Raw genomic sequence first — 25554 nt, forward strand, 5'->3', positions numbered from 1 at the left:
ATAAATCATTCATTTTTAGTTAAAATTCTATAAAAAATAGTCAATTATTTTTAAAATTAATTCAATTTGAATTATCATTAAAAAATATATATTAATTTCAAATATATATAATATAATTTTTTTAATAGTATGATATAAAATTATTTAAATATAAATATATCAATTTATTTATTTATCTAAATTATATAAATGTTTCATACCTCGTGCATCGCACGGGTTTTCCACTATTAACTACTTAGTACTGAATACCTATGCTCATTTCAACATTATTCCTGTCCGTTGGAATTCTTATCGTGAAGTTGATCGGAAATGAGAATCCCACCGGGACCGATGAGGACGGGGAATCCAATGGGGACCGGGAATCCTTGCCGGACCGACGGGGATAGGGAATCTCCCGCCCCATTTACATCCTTCCTATCTCCTACGCAATCATATTCCGCCGGCGCTCCGCCACCCTTCACTACCTCCAAAGCTACTTTCCGGCGTAATCCAGTATCACTTCTGCCCCTATTTGTAATTCTTTCTTTTTTTAGTCAGAGTAAGTATGGGAAACTTATTTCAAAAAGGAAAAAGTATGGGAAACTGTAACGCCGGTGTCAGACCAGACGTCACCGAGGCCTCCAAAGCGCACCGCACAGACAATAGACGGAAGAAGAAGTGCAAAGAGCAGACGCCTAATCCCTATTCCGACAAACCAATCCGATCACGGGCTCCGATCCGAGTTTTGAAAGATGTGATCCCGGTCACCCAGCGATCTAGGATCGGGGATAAGTATATCCTAGGTAGAGAACTCGGCCGCGGGGAATTCGGTATCACGTATTTGTGTACTGACCGAGAGACTAAAGACGCTCTAGCCTGCAAGTCGATTTCTAAGAGGAAACTGCGGACTGCGGCAGATATAGAGGATGTGAGGACAGAAGTGGCAATCATGTCCAGGTTACCGGATCATCAGAATATAGTGAAGCTGAAAGCGACTTATGAAGATGATAAAAATGTCCATTTGGTGATGGAGCTGTGCGAGGGAGGAGAGCTTTTTGATAGGATAGTTGCTAGAGGACATTACAGTGAGAGGGCGGCAGCTAATATTGCCAGGACTATAGCTGAAGTTGTCAAGGTGTGTCATCACAATGGAATTATGCATAGAGATTTGAAACCGGAGAATTTCCTGTTTGCTAATAAGAAGGAGAATTCTGTGCTAAAGGCCATTGATTTTGGCCTCTCTGTCTTTTTCAAACCAGGTTAAAATTTCAATTTGTTAGTCGTTCGCTTCATTTAAGTTTAACGGGAATGTTTGCAAAATTTGAGCTTGAATTCTTTTGGTAGGGGAGAAATTTTCAGAGATTGTAGGGAGTCCTTATTACATAGCCCCAGAGGTATTGAGGCAGAATTATGGGCCAGAGGTTGATGTATGGAGCGCTGGTGTCATCCTCTATATCTTATTGTGTGGAGTTCCTCCATTTTGGGCTGGTATGTTGAGTGAATCAATTAACACTAAATCTATTTTAGCCTATAAGTTACTGACTTTTTTTTATTGATCATGGGCAGAGACTGATGAGGGTGTCGCTTCGGAAATTTTGAGATGTCGTATTGATTTTAAGAGGGAACCTTGGCCTCATATTTCAAAAAGTGCCAAGAGTCTAGTTCGGCAGATGCTGGAGCCAGATCCCAAAAAGCGTCTAACTGCTCAGCAGGTGCTTGGTAAGTCTGTCTGTGTCTGACCAAATTGGTTCATGTTTGAAAGAGTAACACCAAAAACTTTTGTTTGCTTTTGTTGATAGAGCATCCATGGTTACAAAAGTCAAAGAAAGCTTCAAATGTCCCATTGGGAGACATGGTGAGGACAAGGCTAAAACAATTTTCTACGATGAATAGATTTAAGAAGAAAGCGTTGCAGGTAAGTAAAGCAATTTTCAAGAACAAAACTTGCAAGTTTTCTGTAATAGATTTAAGCAGAAAGCGTTACATTAAACAATTTTCATTTGGTTAATGTGTAGGTAATTGCACAACACTTTTTAGTTGAAGACGTCGAAGTATTCAGAGATATGTTCACATTGATGGATACAGACAATGATGGTAAAGTATCATATGAGGACGTAAGAGCTGGGCTTCGAATGTTTGGTTCACAACTAGCTGAACCAGAGATAAAGATGCTGATGGAAGTGGCTGATATTGATGGAAATGGAGTACTGGAGTATGGAGAGTTTGTAGCGGTGGCAATTCATTTGCAAAAGATGAAGAATGATGAGCATTTCCGCAGGGCATTTATGTTTTTCGATACAGATGGTAGCGGGTATATAGAAATAGATGAGCTACGAGAGGCCTTAGCAGATGAATATGGTGAAACCGATAATGACGTGCTGCATGACATCTTGCGCGAAGTTGACACTAACAAGGTAGAGTTTGCAAGGCATAATGTTTTAGAGTTTGGAAGGTATAATCTTTGTGTCATGGTTATTTTGTGCACATGCTCAACATATGTCTCTTGTTATTATTTTCAGGATGGACGCATCAGTTATAGAGAATTTGTTACTATGATGAAAGCTGGAACAGACTGGAGAAAGGCATCTCGACAATATTCAAGGGAGAGATTCAAGAGTTTGATCTTTAATCTTATGAAAGATGGTTCGTTATAGCTTCATGATGGGTTTTCTGGCCAATCTTATGCTGTGTAATTAAAATATGGACGACTGTTCTTTTGGCTGTCCTCGCTTCAACTCACGTTGGTCTTGACATTTTATGGTCCTAGGCAAAATAAAAAATAATGGTCCGTTAATAAAAAAAAATGGGATAAGGATCAAATTTAATCTCTAATGTCTCAAGTAAATTGCAAATTTAGTCATAATGTAAGAAATTGTGCAAATTTAACTTTAATATTTCCAAGTCAATTTTAACAATATGCTATTGAAAATTTGAAAAAACTGGTTTGACTGTTATTTAACTGTCGCACCTTTCAAACAAACTTAATTTTCTATAACGTAGGATCTTACTTGGAAACGTTAGAGTTAAATTTGCACTATTTCATATGTTAAGGCTAAATTTGTACTTCACTTAAAACGTTAGGTTAAATTTGCACTGTTTAAGCTCATTTTAGATCTAAAATATTATATTTTTTTTTTGTTCTTTTTAAAGTCTGAATGGATATTATAATTTGGGTAATTAATTTATTAGTCTCTATATTTTGACAAAACGCATTGTTTAGTCCTTGTGTTTTCAAAAACACACAGTAAAGTCCTTAACTTTTGTCTCGGTGAACTGTTTAGTCATTCCGTCTGTTTGTTAGATTTTTTACCGTTTATGAATTTAGAAATGACAAATTTACCCTTTACTATTAATCAGTCAAAAACAATTCACATCTCTATGTCTTTCTCTCACAACTCGCGCTCACAAAAAATAGAGAAAGGATTGAATCCCTAACCCATAATCGAATCACTAATGCTCACTCTTCCTGTTTGAATTGAAGGCAGAGGGTAGTTAAGGCATTACATTTTTATTTTAAATAGATTTTGACTCAAATCCAAATTGACTAACAGAATCTTCGTGAGAGTCTAACGGTAGGGATTAAACAGTTCATCGAGAAAAACGTTAGAGACTAAACAATTCATCGAGAAAAATGTTAGGGACCTTACTGTGTGTTTTTTAAAATATAGGGATTAAATAGTGTATTTTTTGTCAAAATATAAAGACTAATAAATTAATTACCCTTATAATTTAAACAAAACTATTAAAAAAGTGAAATTTGAGTCCCATTTGGCCTTGAGCCCTTGAAGGCCGCACTCTTGGCTTATGCCCAAGGTCGGTCCTACTTAGAGTTTCCAGTCTTATCAGTACGTGAAACATTCTCGTGGATTTTACGAAATACAAGCTTTTGGAGGCAAACTCAATATTCTTGGACCTATCTAATTCGACGTTATCGAACATTGCTGGCTTTCTCGAGCATGCTTCGTGAAGTCGAAAGACAACAGTTCGATAACTCCCAATTAGCTAGGTCCAAAAATATTCAGTTTACCTCCAAAAACCTGTGTTTTGTGAAATCCACAAGAAAGATTCACGTATTGATAGGATGGAAAAGTCAAAACGAGCACAACTATGTTGCATAGATACCCGGAAATGTTGTTTTTAGAAATCAGTCTTTAAAATGTAGCATCAAAATGGAAATTCCCTATAAATTATGTGAGATAATGAAATTTAAATATGTACCCATTAGGATAATGGTTATAAGACGAAATGAGTAATTCAAATTAGTGCCGAGCATGGATCTCAAAGATTCTTGACCGGATCGAATACCCGAAAAAAAAATCCAGAATTGAATTGAACCGTTGACTTTTTTTTATAAGACCGAATTGAATTATACCATTGACTTAATTGGGTATAATTCTGGAGATTTTCAAATTCCTAATATTACTGAGTAAATATATTGAAGATTCTAGAACCGGACCGAATATCAGAAAGAAAAGATCCAGAACCGGATTAAACCGTTGACTTTTTCGTTACACCGAACTGAATTGTACAATTGACTTTAGTAGGTACAATTGGAGGTTTTCAAATCCCCGAATTATACTGAACCGTACTCACCTCTAATTCAAATGATACTTGTATAATTATCCGTAGTTATGCTTAGGGGTGCAAACGAGCTTGTCTAGTTCGCAAACTGTTTAAGTTCGGTTCGGTTAAAGTTCGGACCAATTGGGCTCGGTTCGAGTTCGAGATTGGCTCGAGCATTAACGAGCTTGAACCTGAGTCTCAACTTCTTTGGATTCAGCTTGAAAGTTCGTGAGTAGACTCAAGAGTTAACAATATTTTATATATATTATTGGTTTTTATTTTTTAGTTTGAATACATTTTAATTTTGTAAGTTTTTTATTAGTTTTTTTAATTAGTAACTTTGAACCATAGATAAATGTTTGGTCTAAAACTCAATTTTAAACTATATGGTTGTAGACTACATGTTAAATTCGAATTTGTTAAATTTTATATTTGTTAAATTTTATTACTTTGTTTAAATTTGTTGTAGATCGTATGTTATATTTATTTTTTAGAGTTTAAATTTGGTATTTCTCCATTAGAAGGTTGATTTTAGATAACAAAATATTAATCAGGTACCACTAAATATATTCAAAACTGTTTCAAAAAAAGAATCAAAACGAGCTGCTTGATAAGCTTCGAGCTCGAGCCCAACCTATATCGAGCTCGAGCTGAGCTTCAAAGTTCTAGGCTTGGCGAGTTTCGAGCTCGAACCGGACTCGATCTCCGAATTTCTCGAACCGAACCGAACTTATCCATATTCGATCTCGGTTCGACTCGTTTGCACCTAGTTATATTATCTATTCTCATCGTACGTATGGATGGCAACGGGTAGGGTACCCGCGGGTAGTGTCAATCCCAAACCCTTACCCTTTTATTTTTTAATTACCCATACCCTTCCCATTACCCTAACGGGTATATGTTTTGCATCCCATACCCTTCCCATTTAATTCGCGGGTACCCACGAGTACCCTTACCCGTTAAGAATCAATAAATAAAATAAAAAAATTTACAAATTTAACAAAGTATAAATTTAATAAATCATCGATTTAAAAATTGAACAAATTGAACCTTAATCAATAAAAATAAAATAATTTAGTGGTATCACTTAATGGTTAAAGAACAAAAGTTTAGTATTCAAATCTCACATCTTACATCCAAAACACAATAATATTTTTTAATATATAAAAAATTTAAGACGGGTAACGGGTACCCTAGGGGGTCTTCCCATACTCGTCCCATTACCCTAATGAGTAATGATTTTGATCCCATACCCGTCTCATACCCTTTTATACAGGGTACGAGTAGTCCCATTAAGATCGGGTAGTGTCGGGTACCCGCGGGTAGAGTACCCGTTGCCATCCCTAGTATTTAGTGGGCGTTGGAGTTACATTGTTCTAATATACAGTTTGACATAGATGCAAAAAGTGTTGTTGACAGTCTTTCATCTACTACTCGGGATTCTTCAGAGGTTGGTGGTGTGATTGAGGATATTCGGGTTATATTACTAAATCACCAAGATGTTTCTGTGGCTTTTGTCCCACGGTTAGCGAACGGTATGATCTAGGGATGACAACAGGTAGGGTACTTGTGGGTAATGTCATTCCCAAACCCTTACCCTTTTATTTTTTAATTACCCATACCCGTCCCATTACCCTAACGGATATACTTTTTGCATCCCATACCCTTCCCATTTAATTTGCGGGTACCCGCGGGTACCCTTACCCATTAAGAATCAATAAATAAATAAAAATATTACAAATTTAACAAACTATAAATTTAATAAATCATCAATCTAAAAATTGAATAAATTGAACCTTAATTAATAAAAATAAAGTAGCTTAGTAGTATCACTCAATTGTTGAAAAATAAAGTGGGTTACTAAACCTAGCCACTAATTCCCACCTCTAGCCCCTAGAATTGACCGAAATACCCTTTGGACTAAATTTCAAAAATTCCAAAACCTCTCAAGAACCCTAAACGTTTTTTGCTCAAATCCGGACAACACATTGAATCGAATCATGGATGGCGAGAGAAGACGTAAAGGAAAAGATAAAATGGTAAGATTCACCGCTTTATTTCGTTGAATTCGAGCTCGTAACGAATCTGTGTGGTTTTTGTTGGAATTCGCCGGAATCGCAGGTCGGGCGTATGAGTATCACGCCCTCCCTACGGTTCGGGCGTATGAGTATCACACCTACCAATGGTGAGGGCGTGATAGCCATACGCCCTCACCAACGGTAGGGCGTGATACTCATACGCCCGAACCGTAGGGAGGGCGTGGTGATATCACGCCCGAACCATTGGTAGGGCGTGATTCTCATACGCCCGACCAATGGTTCGGGCGTGATTCCCTTACGCCCACGTGGGTTTTTAAATTTTATATTATTTAAAATTTTATTAATTTTAGTTTAATTTATATTATTTAACATTTTATTAATTTTAGTTTAATTTTAGTATAGTATTAGCATGATTTTTACAATTTTATTAATTTAGGGTAATTTTATAATTTTGGTATAAATTGATTAAAACTTTAGTATAATTTATTATAATTTTATAATTATTATATATTTACAATTTTATTAATTTTAGTTTAATTTATATTATTTAACATTTTATTAATTTTAGTTTAATTTTAGTATAGTATTAGCATGATTTTTACAATTTTATTAATTTAGGGTAATTTTATAATTTTGGTATAAATTGATTAAAACTTTAGTATAATTTATTATAATTTTATAATTATAGTATATTTACAATTTTATTAATTTAGTATAATTTTTTTATGTAGACGGAGCGGCCTACTAGGGGTGGAAAATCCATCCCGTCATCTGCTCGTCGTCTAGATATGGAGGACGAGGATGATACACCACGGCATACGAGATTGCGTGGTATAGATATATCGGGTCGTAGGCGGAGAGGGTCTGCGACGGAGCAGTTGAGGAGGGGGCCGATTGCGGATCAGGCCGATATTCATGACGCAGAGGGGGCGACTGATTTTGATGACAGAGAGCCCGGTAGCGATTCTTTGCAGGACTACCTCGATGTGGCAGCCCGGGCAGTGCGACAGTCCGCTGTTGCACATGATCGCGAGGTTGAGGAGAGCGATGAGCAGCCGACCCCGGGGAGACAGCCGACCCAGCGCGTAGGAGGTCGTTTTGCGGGTACATGTATTTTTTAGTATTTAGTATAATCTAGTATTTATAGTATAATCTAGTATTTTTAGTATAATTTAGTATAATCTAGTATAATTGAGTATAATTGAGTATAATTGAGTATAATTTAGTATACTTGAGTATAATTGAGTATTTTTTAGTATAATTTTGTATAATCTAGTATAATTGAGTATAATTTTGTATAATTGAGTATTTTTTAGTATAATTTAGTATTTTTTAGTATTTTTAGTATAATCTAGTATTTTTAGTATAATCTAGTATAATTTAGTATAATTTTGTATAATCTAGTATAATTGAGTATAATTTTGTATAATTGAGTATTTTTTAGTATAATTTTGTATAATCTAGTATAATTGAGTATAATTTTGTATAATTGAGTATTTTTTAGTATAATTTAGTATAATCTAGTATAATTTAGTATAATTTTGTATAATTTTTTATAATTATCAAGGACAAGCAAACGTTCCAAAGCTAGTGAGGACGAGAGCTGGGTAGTTACTGGACCGGTTGCTGGTGGTCCCGTTGATGGTTCCGTGATTCCTAGTTTTCTAGGACATGTTGCCTCACGGATGTTGGGAGGGGAGATTCGGTCGTTTCTGACATGCTATAATAGATCAGCAGCATGCAAAGATTTGTGTCAGTGGTTTTCTGATGCGTCACCCGAGGTAAGCATAATATAGTGTGTCAACATTTATTGTAATTCGTATTTTTAACTATAAACATACAAAACATTCTGTAATTTTATAATTTTATGTGTCATTTTACAACTGAAGGAGATGATCGAGAGGACTGGTTTGTCCCACCTTCCACGTGCCATGTTCAGGAACCTCGACACTCCGCTATTGACTACGTTCGTGGAGCGGTGGCAGCCCGATACGAACTCCTTCCACATGCCGTTCGGTGAGATGACTATCCAGCTGCATGATGTGTGGCACATTCTTCGGATCCCGATCGACGGTCAGATGGTGTCCGAATCTCCCCCTGTTGACTCGCTTCATGCCATGTGCATGATGATGTTTGGGGTGAGTCAGGCTGAGCTTCTATTGCCGACTAGTCGTTTATGGTCAGGTGGAGGTGTATTTGTTGCGGCTGTACAGAGGCTACTGGGTGAGGGTATGGATGACGCTACTCGGACAGCGGCGTGGATGTGGCTTATGCTTGGATCCACTCTGTTTGTTGACAAGAGTGGAGATAGGATTAGGCCGGCCCATCTTCATGAGGTTTACAGCGGTGTCAGCGGGGCAGCTGGACTATCATGGGGGTCTGCCACATTAGCCATGTTGTACCGGCAGCTGGGGATAGCGAGCAGAGGAGATTGCTCCGGTATATGCGGATGTTTGACCCTACTGCAGGCATGGATATATGAGTATTTTCCGGTTTTCCGGCCGCATAGAGGAGCTCACCTGATCCCAGCTGACCATGCCCGTGCACTAAGATGGGAGGTCGGGGTCCCAGGCAAGACGACCGCCCGACTAGATACCTTTCGGGGGCAGCTGGATCGTATGACGGCGGCAGAGGTATTTTATAAAATTCTAGAATTTATTTAATTATTATTTATAGTATATTATTTGTATAATTGAGTATTACTTTTTTCCAGGTGACGTGGTTGCCTTATGGTCCTGTCGCTGATGATGATCGGTTTCGGGTGTCCTACGCCGGTTGGATACGGTGTAGAGACATCGTCGAGCCGTATATGCCCGACCGAGCGCTGCGACAGGTCGGATATACTCAGCCTATCCCAGCTGAGCGTATTAGACCTGATAAAGCAGTACGACCATGGAAGTCGTTATCGTACAAGCTCACGCATTCCTTAGTCACAGTTGAGGACACCTGGCAGAGATTTCCATCGGCTCGGGGCATCGATCGGAGGAGATGCCGACCAGTCGGATACGATCCCACTGCCTGTGATCCTGCTTATATGGGTTGGTATATGCAGTATTCGCATCCCCATCTCCTTCATGCACCACAGGCTGGACCGGTACAGCATTCTCGCGCCAACAGCGAATTGGTAAGTTTATTATTTTTTAATATTATTATTTTGTATTGGTTTATATGTGTTTAATTTTAAATATTTATTTATACATTTTTTTTTGCAGTGGGTTAGCTGGTTGTGGCGTGTCACCCAACTAGCGGCTACCCACCGATCTGACGAGAATGTTCCACGCATTAAGAGGGAGATGGATGAGTTTATGGATGCGTGGCGTCGGGCGAACTAGATACTCATATATTTGAACACTTTTTGTTGTATATATTACGTTTATAAATGTTTATGTTTATTAATGTTTATTTTAATTTTTATGTTTTTAAATTTTTTTTGTTAAGTACATTTAACGGACTATTTACGGGTTTAACGGCATATATACGGGATACATAACACAATTTTACGGGATACATAACACAATTTTTTGCTCTCTCGATACACGGACGTGTGAAGATCATGCCTTCCCGTGTGGCCGGGCGTGATAGCCCTACGCCTCACCGAGTGGTCGGGCGTGATACTCATACGTCCGACCACTCGGTGAAGCGTAGGGCTATCACGTCCGGCCACACGGGAAGGCGTGATCTTCACATGCCCCACCATGTGGTGAGGCGTGATGTCCATACGCCCTTGCATCGAGAGAGGGAAAAAAAAAGTGATTTTTCTACCCCAAAACTTATGAAAGGGTAATTTCGTCCTTTTACGGGGCTAGGGGTGGGAAAATGGGGCTGGGTTTAACAACACCCAAAATAAATGGTTGGGGTTTAAATTTCATGTCTTACATCTAAAAAACAATTATATTTATTAATATAATTTTTTTATGACGGGTAACGGGTACCGGGTACCCTAGAGGGTATTCCCATACCCGTCCCATTACCCTAACGGGTCGTTTGGTATTCTATTCGAATAGGGATAAGGATAAAGGTTGAGATATGGATAAGGATAAGGATAAATGGTTGGGATAAGGATAAAAATATGATAGTCGGGAATTACTATTCAATGTTTGGTATGTGGGACAGGGATAGGGATAAAATAATACATTTTACTATTTTAACCTTATTTAAACTACATAATATTAATTTGAGGGATAAGACGGACTTTTCCATCCTATTAAAATCGCAGGAGCTTATCCCACCTCCTTATACCACCTCCCTCTTGGGTATAGGATTTGAGGGATAAGAGGGTTATCCCTCATCTGTTTCACTTTCCTATCTCCCAAACAAACACGTGATAACTTATCTCGTATTTTTTTTATCCCTATCCCACCTCTTATGTCCCTCCTAACAAACACCCCGTAACGGGTAATGATTTTGATCACATACCCGTCTCATACCCTTTTATACAGGGTACGGATAGTCCCATTAGTGTCGGATAGTATCGGATACCCGCGGGTACATTACCCGTTGCCATCCCTAATCGTACGTATTCATTTTTAATGGTTATCTATATTCATAATTGCTAACTCAAAGTACTTAGAATTCAAATATATTCACTTTTGATGCTCAATATAAATTGAACCATGTCTTGTATTTTGACAATACTTTTCCTTTTTTATTGCGTATTCCTACCTTTCTTTTTCTTTTTCTTTTTTAATGACATTCTTTGATGATGTTGACTGTTGATGGTATGAAATTATTGTCATTGGCTTTGCCACACCCGACCCTAAACGACATCAATCGGCATCAGGCGTGAAATAGAAAGATCATAATCAATACTTAATACTCTCTAAATTTAGATCACAATCAATTAAATAGTAAAGTTCTAATAATAATTCTACCAATAAGCAACAACTTCCGATTCTCGCCTAATTGGTCGGTAACCTTCTCTCTATCTTGTACTTTCTCATCTAAAAACATTAAAACATTTAAAAACATGAGACAAAAATCCCAGTAAGAAACTATCAGCTATAAAAACCAACTTTATTTAACATAGCTACATATATACCTTTATACATGGATTTAATCAAAACCTTATAAAATATACTCAAAACCAAAGTTCATAATATAGTCAAAGTAGTAAACCAAAAACCAAAAATATATAATCTTGTATCAATTCTTGAGTTCAAAACCTTATAAAATATTGTAATCAAATAAGTGTTTTATCAAACCAACTCATATTTAATCAAACGTAAAACCTTATATCAAAATCAATCATAACCGAAAACATAATCCAAATGAACTTAAAACATTGTATCCATCCTCGAGTTTCTCCCCTTAAGTATCAATCCATAACCACATATATAATCGAGACGTCTCTTAACATTGCCTATCCCATATGGTTTTATCCAACACTTCGCTGCCATACCCAATAGGTCTTCAGACTGTGTACACATGCCATGTCCCTCACTGAACATGGTCTTCAAATATAAAACCATCGATCCGGATAACTCTCGATGGATATAAAATCATAAAATCATAACGTGCTCAAATTTCCTTTCACAATCAAATGTCAAACTATTTCATAACCATAAATCATTGGCTTCAATAAGCCATTTTGTATCATAAAAATCATATTTGGACTTCAATCCAGTAATAACTACAACAGATTTCTCAATCCAAACACAACTCGTAAGAAATCATCAAATTCACCAAAACATATATGTATATATGTAAATCAACCAAATGAAGCCTTAAATCAACATAATCAAGTAAAATCTGAAATTCACATAGAAACGTAATAAATAGCTTCATTTGAACCATAATTTCACAATAAAAAGCAAAATCAGGAAAAACCTCAATTTTAAATTCCCGTATAACCCTAAAATATCAATGTCTGAAACTTCTTTGATTATATATATATATATATATGTATATGTATACATAAAACTCAAAATATAGGTGATAGTTACTTACCTTGACTATTAATTGAAAACCACAAACCCGTTCAATTCGCCTCTAAATTCTGTCTAAACCATTTCCCTCCAAACACTACCGAAACTCAAAAACTCTTCGGCTAGGATTTAGATCTATATATAAAGATGCTATGTTTTCAATTTCGAATGATTCGGACAGTCGAATTTTCGTAAATCAAAGAAACGGTGGAGAAACGGTTCAGAGAAAACTGATAAATTTAAAATGAATATAATGAATATATATGGATAATCTCTGCCTCTTCCGCCATTTCTATCTATATATACCAAATCTGGCAATTATCCAGTTTGATCCTCCATCTTTATATAATCTTTTAAAAATTATCATAACTTTTAATTCACACATAAAACCCTCAAATTAACTCCAAACTTTTTCTATAGCACCAATAAAAATCACACACCTAATAATTATCATATATACTAATATCAAAATATAAATTCTAGAAATTTAGTCACGGACGTGACAATTCTCCCCACCTTAAGAAATTTCGTCCTCGAAATTCATATTCTCTAATCCAAATTTTTTTCCTCAAATCATCTCCAAGATCACAAAATTATTTCACATTATCAAGATTCCTTATAATCATAATAAGACCACAAATTCTCATCTTTCCCTCCATTAACTTCATCATTTATCCAAATCCACAGTAGATAATTCTTAGTAACTCTAAACTTCAATATAGTTAATTCCATCGCCACAATCCACAATAAAACTTCAAATATCATTCATATCTTACTAACATACACCAAATCTCACTTCAATAAATTTAAATCACAATTGATTCCATCAATTGCAGAGATATATCAAATATATTTTACCTATCTCCAAGTTCTACAAACTTCAAAAATACCACTTTTGAACCGCTAATATGTATGATATTATATTTTTCTTAAACTTCAAATAATTCGAATCAATAATTCGCATCAGCATATAATCTTACTTCATCATAAGAATAATACTTATATCTATAATTTTTCACTTCAATCATGATGAATATGAACTCCAAGTCGTCATCATCAATCAAATATAAACCTTATATCGATAACATATTTCCTCCATACTTTGACTTATTTATTTTCGTAAACCCTCTATAATCAAATCGTTACATAATTGGATCCTTATATAAACTCAAACCATAATCACACAAACTTTAATTCAAAATAACTTCTATTAACAATATATGTACTACAAAATTTCACTTATCAACATATATATCCTCTTATATCATATTTATCTCTTAATTTTCTATCTCAAACTGTGCTTAAGATAAGAAAAATTTATCCTCAAAATTCATATCTTAATTATTTTCTCAAACATCAAATATATTCTCTCACTTTACTTCTCATTGATCACTACCATCGGTATCTCTCTAAACATCATTTATATAACTCTCACTAATTCTAAACCTCAAACCCGATAAAGTTCAACAATAGATCTGCACTTTGAATTCGAATATCATTTATTCAAATTAAGATTCCATAACTTGTTAAACTCCTATCACAATCTCCAAATTATAATCAACCTCCAAAACAATTAATTGAAATCTCCACATTTTCGCTTTCTTAATCACATATATATTATCTTCAAAAACTCATCATATCATTTCAAAGTCTCCTAACCTTACTTCACATCTGAGATACATATATTTTCCAGCCAACTATTAAACTCTCAAATATCAATTCCAAGTCATACTAAGGAGAAAAATCAAACAAAAACCAAATTCTGGTTTAAAACTCAAATGACCAACATATTTCGTTTCCAGCATAACTTTTTCATACAGAGTCCGATTAAGGCGATTCAAACACCCTTGGAATCATAAGATAATAATAAAGAACTTTCATTTAGGACTCCATGACAGATTCAATCTATATCTGGTCGAAAAATGCATCATAAGATTCAGATACGAATTTGATTTTCCAGCAGCACCTATATAGATAATTCTCTATATCTCTAGCTCAAAGTTATGACTTACTCATAACCCCTATCACCAAATATCAAATAATTTACTATTTTTCATATACCTAGATATTGCTAACCATCAAATCTCAGTTTTACACCTCATTAGCTAGTTACTCAATCCACGAAAAATTCCAAATTATCTCTAAGCTTTCACCAAATATCCATATAGCTATCACCAAATATTCATATTCCTCGATTACTATCGATTATTTCTTAGCTATCATCAAATATCAATATTCCTCAATTACTATCAACCATAGGTCCGAAGAATTTAACCTAGAGCTCTGATACCAAACTGTCACACCCGACCCTAAACGACATCAATCGGCATCAGGCGTGAAATAGAAAGATCATAATCAATACTTAATACTCTCCAAATTTAGATCACAATCAATTAAATAGTAAAGTTCTAATAATAATTCTACCAATAAGCAACAACTTCCGATTCTCGCCTAATTGGTCGGTAACCTTCTCTCTATCTTGTACTTTCTCACCTAAAAACATTAAAACATTTAAAAACATGAGACAAAAATCTCAGTAAGAAACTATCAGCTATAAAAACCAACTTTATTTAACATAGCTACATATATACCTTTATAAAGGGATTTAATCAAAACCTTATAAAATATACTCAAAACCAAAGTTCATAATATAGTCAAAGTAGTAAACTAAAAACCAAAAATATATAATCTTGTATCAATTCTTGAGTTCAAAACCTTATAAAATATTGTAATCAAATAAGTGTTTTATCAAACCAACTCATATTTAATCAAACGTAAAACCTTATATCAAAATCAATCATAACCGAAAACATAATCCAAATGAACTTAAAACATTGTATCCATCCTCGAGTTTCTCCCCTTAAGTATCAATCCATAACCACATATATAATCGAGACGTCTCTTAACATTGCCTATCCCATATGGTCTTACCCAACACTTCGCTGCCATACCCAATAGGTCTTCAGACTGTGTACACATGCCATGTCCCTCACTGAACATGGTCTTCAAATATAAAACCACCGATCCGGATAACTCTCGATGGATATAAAATCATAAAATCATAACGTGCTCAAATTTCCTTTCACAATCAAATGTCAAACTATTTCATAACCATAAATCATTGGCTTCAATAAGCCATTTTGTATCATAAAAATCATATTTGGACTTCAATCCAGAATAATAACAATAATAACTGCAACAGATTTCTCAATCCAAACACAACTCGTAAGAAATCATCAAATTCACCAAAACATATATGTATATATGTAAATCAACCAAATGAAGCCTTAAATCAACATAATCAAGTAAAATCCGAAATTCACATAGAAACGTAATAAATAGCTTCATTTGAACCATAATTTCACAATAAAAAGCAAAATCAGGAAAAACCTCAATTTTAAATTCCTGTATAACCCTAAAATATCAATGTCTGAAACTTCTTTGATTATATATATATATATATATATCTGTATACATAAAACTCAAAATATAGGTGATAGTTACTTACATTGACTATTAATTGAAAACCACAAACCCGTTCAATTCGCCTTTAAATTCTGTCTAAGACATTTCCCTCCAAACACTACCGAAACTCAAAAACTCTTCGACTAGGATTTGATCTATATATAAAGATGCTATGTTTTCAATTTCGAATGATTCGAACAGTCGAATTTCCATAAATCAAAGAAACGGTGGAGAAACGGTTCAGAGAAAACTGATAAATTTAAAATGAATATAATGAATATATATGGATAATCTCTGCCGCTTCCGCCATTTCTATCTATATATACCAAATCTGGCAATTATCCAGTTTGATCCTCCATCTTTATATAATCTTTTAAAAATTATCATAACTTTTAATTCACACATAAAACCCTCAAATTAACTCCAAACTTTTTCTATAGCACCAATAAAAATCACACACCTAATAATTATCATATATACTAATATCAAAATATAAATTCTAGAAATTTAGTCATGGACGTGACAGACTTAAACCCTTATTCACGTTTAAACTATTAAAATAAAAAAAAACTTAATACATTATTTACCTGCGGAATTTATTCAAAAAAATTTGATTGGCTTCCTAAATTTTTAAAGTGGTTCGATAGTCTCTTCAACTTACATAAAATATCTAGTTAGCTCTCTAAATTTATATAAAATATAATTAATTGATCACGTAAACTTACTTAAATGATCTATTAAATTTTTCATAAGTATATATTAATTTTCTAAACTTTCTTAAAATAATTTAAATCTCCTTACAAGTGTAAATGTATACGTTTAATTTTTTTTAAATTTCTCTTTACTCAATCACGTATAATTTAGAAAGTCAGTAAACTAATTTAAAAAAGTTTAGACAATAAACAAGATATTTTGGAGTTTTTTTTTTTTTTTTTTTTGACAAATACATAACCTAAATATGTACATATTAAGCCGAGAATACAAAACACATCACCCGAAAAAACGGATAAGATAATGAAAGAAAACTGTAAAGAGAAGAATGGGCTATGTGCATAACTGTTGTATTTATGATAATATAATTAAATAAAATTATTTAATGATAAAAATACAACAAAATTACCCACAAATTAATGTGAAACATGATGTTGGATATAATTTCCTCATTAAAAATATAGAGGAGAAGATTCGTGGGACACATTAGTATCTGATCTCATCCGGCCCAATCGGATTTTATGCCACGTAAGCGGACCCACTTTTATTCTCTCTCTCTCTCTAACACGTCTTTCTGTTTCGTTTTCCTCTCATAGCCCCGCCCGCATTCTTTCAGTTTTCTCTTGCTCATCTTCTTTCCGGCCACCACCTGAGTGGAGGAAAAAAAAATGGGTGTAGATTACTACAACATACTCAAAGTAAACAGAAATGCCAGCGAGGACGATCTCAAGAAGGCCTACAAGCGCCTTGCCATGATTTGGCACCCTGACAAGAACCCTTCCGCCAAAAGAACTGAGGCCGAGGCTAAATTCAAGCAGATTTCTGAGGCCTATGATGTCCTCACTGATCCACAAAAGCGCCAGATCTATGATTTGTATGGCGAAGAAGCTTTGAAATCCGGCCAATTCCCCACCGCTCCTACTCCCTCTTCTTCGGCCTCCTCCTCTAGGCATTTTTACCACAGGCAGAACCCGAATCCGTCTTACCGCTTCAAGCCTAGAGACGCTGAGGATATCTTCGAGGAGTTGTTTGGATCGGAGGATGTTGGTGGCGGCCCTGCTTCTGGACCTGGAGGGAATAATTATGGCAGGTTTTTTAGGAGTAATACCGCTTATCATGCCAATGCAGCTGAGCCGAGGAAGGCGGCTTCTATTGAGAATGCGTTGCCTTGTAGCTTGGAGGACCTGTACAAAGGTGTCAAAAAGAAGATGCGGATTTCAAGAAACATTTCCGATGTCTCTGGGTATGTCTTCTCCTCCTCCCCTTCTTTCCTCTTATTTTTTTTCCATTGGATTATTTTAGTTAAGCAATATACTGGCATAATCTTCCCAATTTCCATGGCGTTTTATTGGACTTGCTAAATTCGCCTGTTTCCATTACTTCTATTAACCCCCGATTTGGAACTTAAGAGTTTTGGAGGTTAAATTAAGGGACGTAAGGTTTAACTTCCATTAACCTTCATTCACTCTCCAAAAACAACTCCACTGCTTCCATTTACCTCCATTAACTTCCTCCCAAACAAGGGCTAAATTGAAATTCTACGAAGGTCGTCTATATCTTTAGTTATTTTTAGAAGTAAATACTGTAATTTATTCATGCAATGCATATAGTATTTTAGTGTAACCTTCCTCGAATGCTATATCTTTATGTTTTGGTGAACGACTCTGTGTGCATTTCGTTTGCTTTGATTCTGTATAGAGGCATTAAATATTTTGTTGCAAAAATAGGATAATAATTACATGTTGCTGAATTCAATCTGTATCTTCTAACACGGAGAACCAGGGGCCTATGTTTGATATAGTAAACCAATAAATGTGGTGTTAGTGATGCCTTAAATTCCTTCATATGAAGGATTCCTTGTTAATTTACATTATCATTTTATGGCCAACCAATTTCGCCAATCATTTTCATTCTTAATTGGAAATGCTCTGCTATTAATTAAGTAAGCCTTGTGTGTGCTTTGTTTCTGTTCCATCAATTATATTTTATTTGCTCAATTTTGTCACTCAAACAGTCAAATTTTAATTTAATTAAACCTAGTTTCATATTTTCATGGTATCATAGTGTGGTTGGTTGTAGATCATCATGGTGACGTATGTCTACAGAGTTTGACATTCAGGAATTTGCTAGATGGATAAATTCCGATCTTTGGCAACTCTGTTAGCTATCTTGATGTAAAGGGATAGGAGAAAGCATTGTTTGTAAAAGAGTAAAAAGCCCACTTCTTCGATAGACATCAGCATAGTTATTAAAGGAGTATTGCGCACTAATGCGCATGGGGTCCTGGAGCCTTGATGTAAGGCGATTGCGCGTGCCTTAGTGACACAAGGCGCACTAAAAGAATAAAGTTTATAAAAATTTATAAAACTATAAATGATAATGCTTAACATATAATGATAAATTCTAAATCAAAATGCAATAAAATACTAAACCATGACAATATTCTTAATCATAAATAAACTATAACATACAATAAACCCATATTCTAAATCTAATGTTCAATTGTTCAAGTAAATAGAAAATCCTAAGTTGACTAATATTCTCATCAAAAGTCTCAAATTCATCACTTATTACTCATTCCCATCAAACTCCTCATCTTAAACATCATCGAATTCTTCTTCAAAGATTTGATCCTCATGTATCTCTAATCTAACAGTGAATATTAAACCTATATTTAACTCTTTAAAAACCCTATTTAACTCTTTTAAAACCATCTTCCACATAGGCGCGCCATGGTGTGCCTTTCATCAACATGTCTAATTGCACAAAAGCGTGTGCCATGCGCCTTAAGGCGCGCCTTGCATCGCCATTAACAACAATGGACATCAGTCGGATGAGTTAGATTAGAAGGGACTCCTTGTGATTTATTTGTATTTGTCGAGTGAAACTTTGAGAGAAGTAGTGAGGGAGACTACTGCAGGAGATTAATGAACTTACTGTTGGACTTTTTTTTTCTTTGGTTATGGCATCCTAACAGTGTAGATTTTATTGAGTAGCTATTTCCAAATGCCAAGAGTGAACTGAGAGCTGCCAAAGAAGTAGTCCTCCTTGTTTGATCATGTTCCTCTATCTCTTTTGGCTTTGGATTATGCTGTGGGCTTGTTATTGATCTAGAACAAGCAATAGGAGTCTCTACTGCTCTTGGCTTTTCAACCTCTTTCAAATTGTTGAAGAGGTCCAATTGGAAACGGAATGAATGGTGGGAAGGAAGGAAGGAGGAGTGAGGGGCTGGTGGATCAGATGGGAACATCGAGTTGAGGTTCAACGTTAAGTTTTGCACTTGTTTAGCAGGTATTAGATGAGGTCCAGTGTAAAAAATATTGTTCTATGACTATGATTATGAAGGTAGTGAAGTGAAGCTGAGAACTTGTTCTTTGCCTAGTCTTTGAGTGAAGTACGCCTTAGGCATGTATGGTTTGTTGGATTTTATAGAATCAATCCCTTACATTCACTTTTATAAGCTAAAACATAGAATTGTCTAAAAGCATTTTTGTCGTTACTTTGATCGAGTTCTTCAGTCATAAATCTTATTGCTAATAGATGAATAGGACGTTTTCATAGACATGATTTACTTATGCATTCTCGCCCCTGAGGTTATCATGAGATGGAACAGTCAAATAGCTTGAAGATGTTGCAAGTGAACATGGTCGAAGTGTTCCATTTACAACTACAAACGGAACAACACGCTCTACTGAAGTTATAATTCATTCATGTTCAGCATTTTCAGATATTCTCTGAAGATCACGCTGTAGTTATTTTTTCCTTTTTGTTCGTTTCCTGCCTTCTTCAATTGTTGCAGGGGTTAATTACACCCGTGGTCCTCCAAGTATCAGGAATAGAACACTAATAATTACCATAAAACTTAATTTCTTAACATCAAAATCATCCAAATTTGTAGAAAAGGACACTTGGACGACACTTAAGTTGGGTTTTTTGCTCGTGGATTAAAAAAATAATAAAAAAAATCCCTAGCTTGGTCATGCTAGGTTCTGTTGAAGTGAGAAATCGAAAGGGAGGGGATGCATGAAATTGATTGGGTTGGGTTCGGTGACATGTTTTTTTCTTTTTCTTTTCTTATAATCCATGTATAAAAATCCGGCTCACATTTAGTTTACATGTCTTTTCTAGTGACTGTTATATTTGGGTAAAAGGACTATAGGAGAAAACATGCGTAAAGTTGGATGATTTTGATGTTAAGAAATTATGTTTTTATGGCATTAGTGTTCATTCCTGATACTTGGAGGACCACGGGTGTAATTAATCCATTGTAAGATGCAATTTGTTGTTCAATACCGTATTTCTTTTCAATTTTCTCATGTCTTTTGGCTTGAACATTTACTACATGGCTACTGTCATTTGTCAAACTGTCTATCTATATCTTTGTCAGAAAGAGAGAGTAGTAAAATGGAAGGCTTCCAAAAGGGAGAGAGAATGTTACAAATAGGAGGATAAATTCCTTCTTGAGTGCTAATAAACCAATGAATACGATTTCTAAATCCCTACTACGATAGACAAATTTTTTTTTTGAATGTGTCTATTACTGATTAATTTAGTCTTATTTTTTTCCAATCTGATTTGTTGATTCATACCTTATGAATGTGAAAGTGAATAGGGAATGGATGCAGTTGCCTGTACATGCATTAAACTTTTTATTTTTCAAGTTCGCATCAGCACTTTGGACAGCTAACTTAATGCATGAACAACTCTCTTGCAGAAAGGTTCGAACTGTTGAAGAAATACTGACGATTGAGATAAAACCTGGTTGGAAGAAAGGCACGAAGATTACATTCCCTGAGAAGGGTAACCAGGAGCCTGGCATTATACCTGCTGATATTATTTTTGTGGTGGATGAAAAACCTCATGCTGTTTATAAGAGAGAAGGTAATGATCTGGTGGTGCATGAGGAGTTAACGCTGCTAGAAGCCCTTACAGGTAAGACAATTGGCGTGATTACACTTGATGGGAGGAATATCATGATTCCTCTGACAGACATTGTCAAACCTGGTGCTGAGGTTCTGGTCCCAAATGAAGGAATGCCAAATTCAAGAGAACCTGGGAAGAAGGGCAACTTGAGAATAAGGATTGACGTTAATTACCCATCACGACTCACAGGGGAACAGAAGTCTGAGTTGAGAAGAGTTCTGGGAGGAGTTTCATGATGGTTGATTGCTTTAGTAGAGGTAAGTGGACTAGATTGACTATGACTTTGTAGTTGTTATGCTAACTATTATTGAATGTAAATATGCGATTTTAGAATGCAAATCTTAGGATTTTATTCGGGTTAAAGTGGAGGAAGGGGAAGTTCCTCCTAATACAGTGATGGCTTGCTTGGTATTGTTAAAGTTGCGCCATTCTAACTGAAGGTGACAGGTGGACAAAGTTTGCCTGGATCTTTTAGTTTTAATTTGGATGTTTTTCTTACTTAGGTATGATGCTTGGGTTTTGAGTTTGAACAGAGTAGAAAAAATTGGTCATATTTTGACAATTGAAAAATACGAAATGAAAATTTATAATCTCTATATTCATTTATTCAAGATGCAAAAACAACTGTTTTGTTGTCTTTCATTGGATCATTTAATCTTGTTGCTTTATATCTTGGTAGATTATACTAATTTTGCATTCTATGATGTGCTTTGCCCATTTGAATCTGAACAAAAGAGGCAGTAGCAGATCTTGGTACTGTATCAATATTGTATTATGACAAGCCATTTGGAAGACCCATACTCCTGATACATATAATCCCAAGCAAAGACTTTTGGAGCTTGTGCTCTTGTGATATGTATGCATATGTGTGACCTTTGAGAGTAATATGTCTCATGGAATTTGAGCATTAGGGAATTGGGTAAACGATGGGATTTTCTTACTGTTTATTAACTTGCCAATTGCTTATGAATTTTATTCTCCTCGCCGTGGATATAGGTAAAAGTAGTTGAACCACATAAATCTCTTGTTTTTATGATTGCATGTAAATCTCGCCGTGTTATAATCAACAGTGATCCAATTCCTAACAACTAAAATGTGTTATCAAAGCCTACTAGGTTTGATGTGTTGATTATCTTGGTATAACAATAGTTTCGTTGATAGATACAATACAATAGTTTTATCTACCTAGTTTGATATTGAGAAATTAGTGAGTGGCAACACAAGAGATGTGTTATTCTGATTTAAAAGGGAAAATATACCGAGAATAAGAATAATTCTACGAAGCTTCAGAAGTCAAGTCAATGTAGAGAGAAGTTTTATCTTTAATAGATTTCTAAACAAGGTGGAGATTGTTTTGGTGTATCTAGAATAAGAATTCTTAATATGTTTAGTTTGGTTTTCTAATTAGAATAAGAATTAAAATCTTCCTCTTTATAAACAGGAGTTATTTGCTTATTTATTTGCTCCAAAGAGTTTTTGGAGCTTGCGCTCTTGTGATATGCATGTGTGAGCTTCCGGTGTAGTTGGGTCTCATGACATAGGAGATTTAGGTAAACAATGAGATTTGTTCGTGTATAAACTTGCGGATTACTATTGAATTATGTACTTTCCGCTCGTGAATGTAGGAAGATAGTTGAATTACGTAAATTTACAAGTCTGTATATCTTGTTTCGCATATAAAGCTTGTTGTAATCAAAATTGATCAAATTCCTAACAGACCTAATATTATATTTATTTAGACTTAAAAGTGTTTGAATTTTGGATTTGTTTGCTATATTTATGTATGGTTTGTTAAATTTGTAGAATTTTGTAAGTTTAGGTATGATTTAATTTGTTGAATTTATGACTAATTTATGTATTTATATATTTGTATATTTAATCGGGTAATGTAAGATGTGTTCTTAATGGATAATAGGACGAGATATCATTATCCCATTTGAGGGGTTAAAATCATTCATTCACAATAAATGAATTTTGGACCCATTTTTTTATTATCAAAATTTTATGTTGGAAAGATGACGAAGACAACAAGCCTATTGTCGGGGACATTATTGGTAGGTGTCGTTTTATTCTTTCTTCTCGTGGTTCATTCTCGGTTATTTTCTCGCGGAGACAAGCTAATGAGGTTGTCCACATTTTTGTTCGGGAATCTCATTTTGTTAATAGTCCTGTGATTTTTTATTCTTTACCAAGTTGTTTAGAGGATGTAATTACTATTCTTTGTCTAAATTTTGGCTCATTAATGAAGTTTTAATTAAAAAAAAAACAAGCCTATTGAATGGCTGATAAATTATGTACTAATGTGTTAAAAAATTGCGACACACTCTTAAAATTATAAAATAAAATTAACCTAAGTTAATAATCCAAGGTTCTTACGTGGGGATGATCTTGGCTAGAGACTTTCAAGTTGGTAGCCGGAAACAATTTTACTTTTTAACATCTGACTTTTGTAGGGTCTGATTTTACAAATTAATTAAACCACAAGTATTTTTTTTGACTGAAAAGTTAACTCACAAATCTTTTAACTGCAAATTGCACAAACTATAAATTTTTGTTTACAAGTTTTTAAATCGCGAGACTATGTAAATCGGGCAAAACATGAGTTTTTTTTTTTACTTTCTATTGTGATTGTTGTGGAGGGCGAGCCTTGGCACAACGGTAAAAACGTTGTTGTCGTGTGACCGGAGGTCATGGGTTCGAGTCTTAGGAGCGGCCTCTTGCCAAAAAATTGGTAAGGGAAGGCTTGCCCCCAGTACACCCTTGTGGTGGGACACCTCCCCGGACCCTTGCTTAGCGGGGACACGTAGTGCACCGGACCGTCCTTTTATTGTGATTGTTGTGAAGAGAAAAAACCATATATACTATTGTTGTTGATTTTGGATTCTATTTTAATTGACTAGATTCTTATTATCCATAAATGATTACTATTATATTCAGGTAGAGATTAATAATTATTTATAAACATAATTTTTAACAATTGAAATCTTAATAATGTAACTGAAATATATTTTTAAGTGGAAATCTCGCTAAATCGGAGGCCCTAAATAGCGGGCTCCTTTTAGAGCCGACTCTAGTCTAATATACAAACATTATAAACATAATTATATTATTTATAATAGGGTTAATTACAAATAGATGTTATATGGTTTCACAAATTTACAGATAGGTAGCTTGTGATATTTTTCATTACAAATGGAACTTTGTGATTTGTAAAATTTCATTTTTTATTGACCTTGCCAAAATTTGGCCAATAACGATCTCAAACTGAAATTTTTTAAAAATTATAGTGGTTTAGTATCATAGTATGAACCATATTTTAATTTTTCAAAATCATCATTTTTTGGAGTTTTGCCTCTCTAAACATTAACTTTCTCTCTCATAAAAAAACAACAACACTCAAATGACATCAAACCTAAAAAGTTTAAGAATTAAAGTTGTTTAAAATATTACTTTAACTCTTCAATTTTTTTTTTTGAGGTTGTTATGGATCAAAGTTCATCACCATCCAATGGTGCAAAAAATAAAGTAAGATTTATTTTGTCAAAAACAAAGTAAGCATAGTATAACTTTGATTATTTAGTATTCAAGTATTGAATATTAAAGTGAGCTGCCATATACCGCAACTTTTTTTTCATCCACCGCACCCTTTTGACATTTATGCCCTTCTCATTTTATTTTTTTCAAAAGCTCAATTTTTTTTTTCTCTCTTTCTCTCCCAAGCCTAAAAACCCGAATTTGACGTAAATGGACCCGAGTATTCCCGAAGACCATGATTTCGAACACGAAGTAATCTTACGATATATAAATTTAAATTAAAAATTCGTTTTTTAAATTTTGATTTTGATTTTTTTTAAAAAATAAGCCTAAACGGATGCGCCACCCGTTCCACCTGATGGTGGAACGGGGTGGAAAGTATGGCCGACGTCGTTGCCACCACGGGCGGAATGAAC

General features: G+C 34.8%; 2 protein-coding genes across 3 annotated transcripts; both read left to right on the forward strand.

Moving 5' to 3' along the window:
• The first annotated feature begins 265 nt into the window (after positions 1-265).
• LOC136231733 (calcium-dependent protein kinase 10-like) lies at positions 266-3212 on the forward strand. The gene is made up of 6 exons (XM_066020773.1): positions 266-1238; positions 1324-1467; positions 1546-1698; positions 1779-1894; positions 1995-2393; positions 2499-3212. Exons 1-6 carry the CDS (start codon positions 545-547, stop codon positions 2631-2633), a joined length of 1641 nt encoding a protein of 546 aa, XP_065876845.1. The 5' UTR covers positions 266-544; the 3' UTR covers positions 2634-3212.
• Positions 3213-17246: 14034 nt separating this feature from the next.
• LOC136231749 (uncharacterized) lies at positions 17247-23514 on the forward strand. 2 transcript variants are annotated; one of them, XM_066020776.1, is made up of 3 exons: positions 17247-17924; positions 21396-21861; positions 23046-23514. In XM_066020776.1, the coding sequence occupies exons 1-2, from the start codon at positions 17350-17352 to the stop codon at positions 21838-21840; spliced, it is 1020 nt and encodes a 339-aa protein (XP_065876848.1). In that variant the 5' UTR covers positions 17247-17349; the 3' UTR covers positions 21841-21861; positions 23046-23514. The 2 variants fall into 2 exon arrangements, with proteins under 2 accessions (XP_065876848.1, XP_065876846.1); XM_066020774.1 differs by lacking the exon at positions 23046-23514 and having other exon boundaries at positions 17248-17924; positions 21396-22194.
• The last annotated feature ends 2040 nt before the right edge of the window (positions 23515-25554 follow it).

This window comes from Euphorbia lathyris, chromosome 1 (assembly GCF_963576675.1).
Source record: "Euphorbia lathyris chromosome 1, ddEupLath1.1, whole genome shotgun sequence".
NCBI lineage: Eukaryota > Viridiplantae > Streptophyta > Magnoliopsida > Malpighiales > Euphorbiaceae > Euphorbia > Euphorbia lathyris.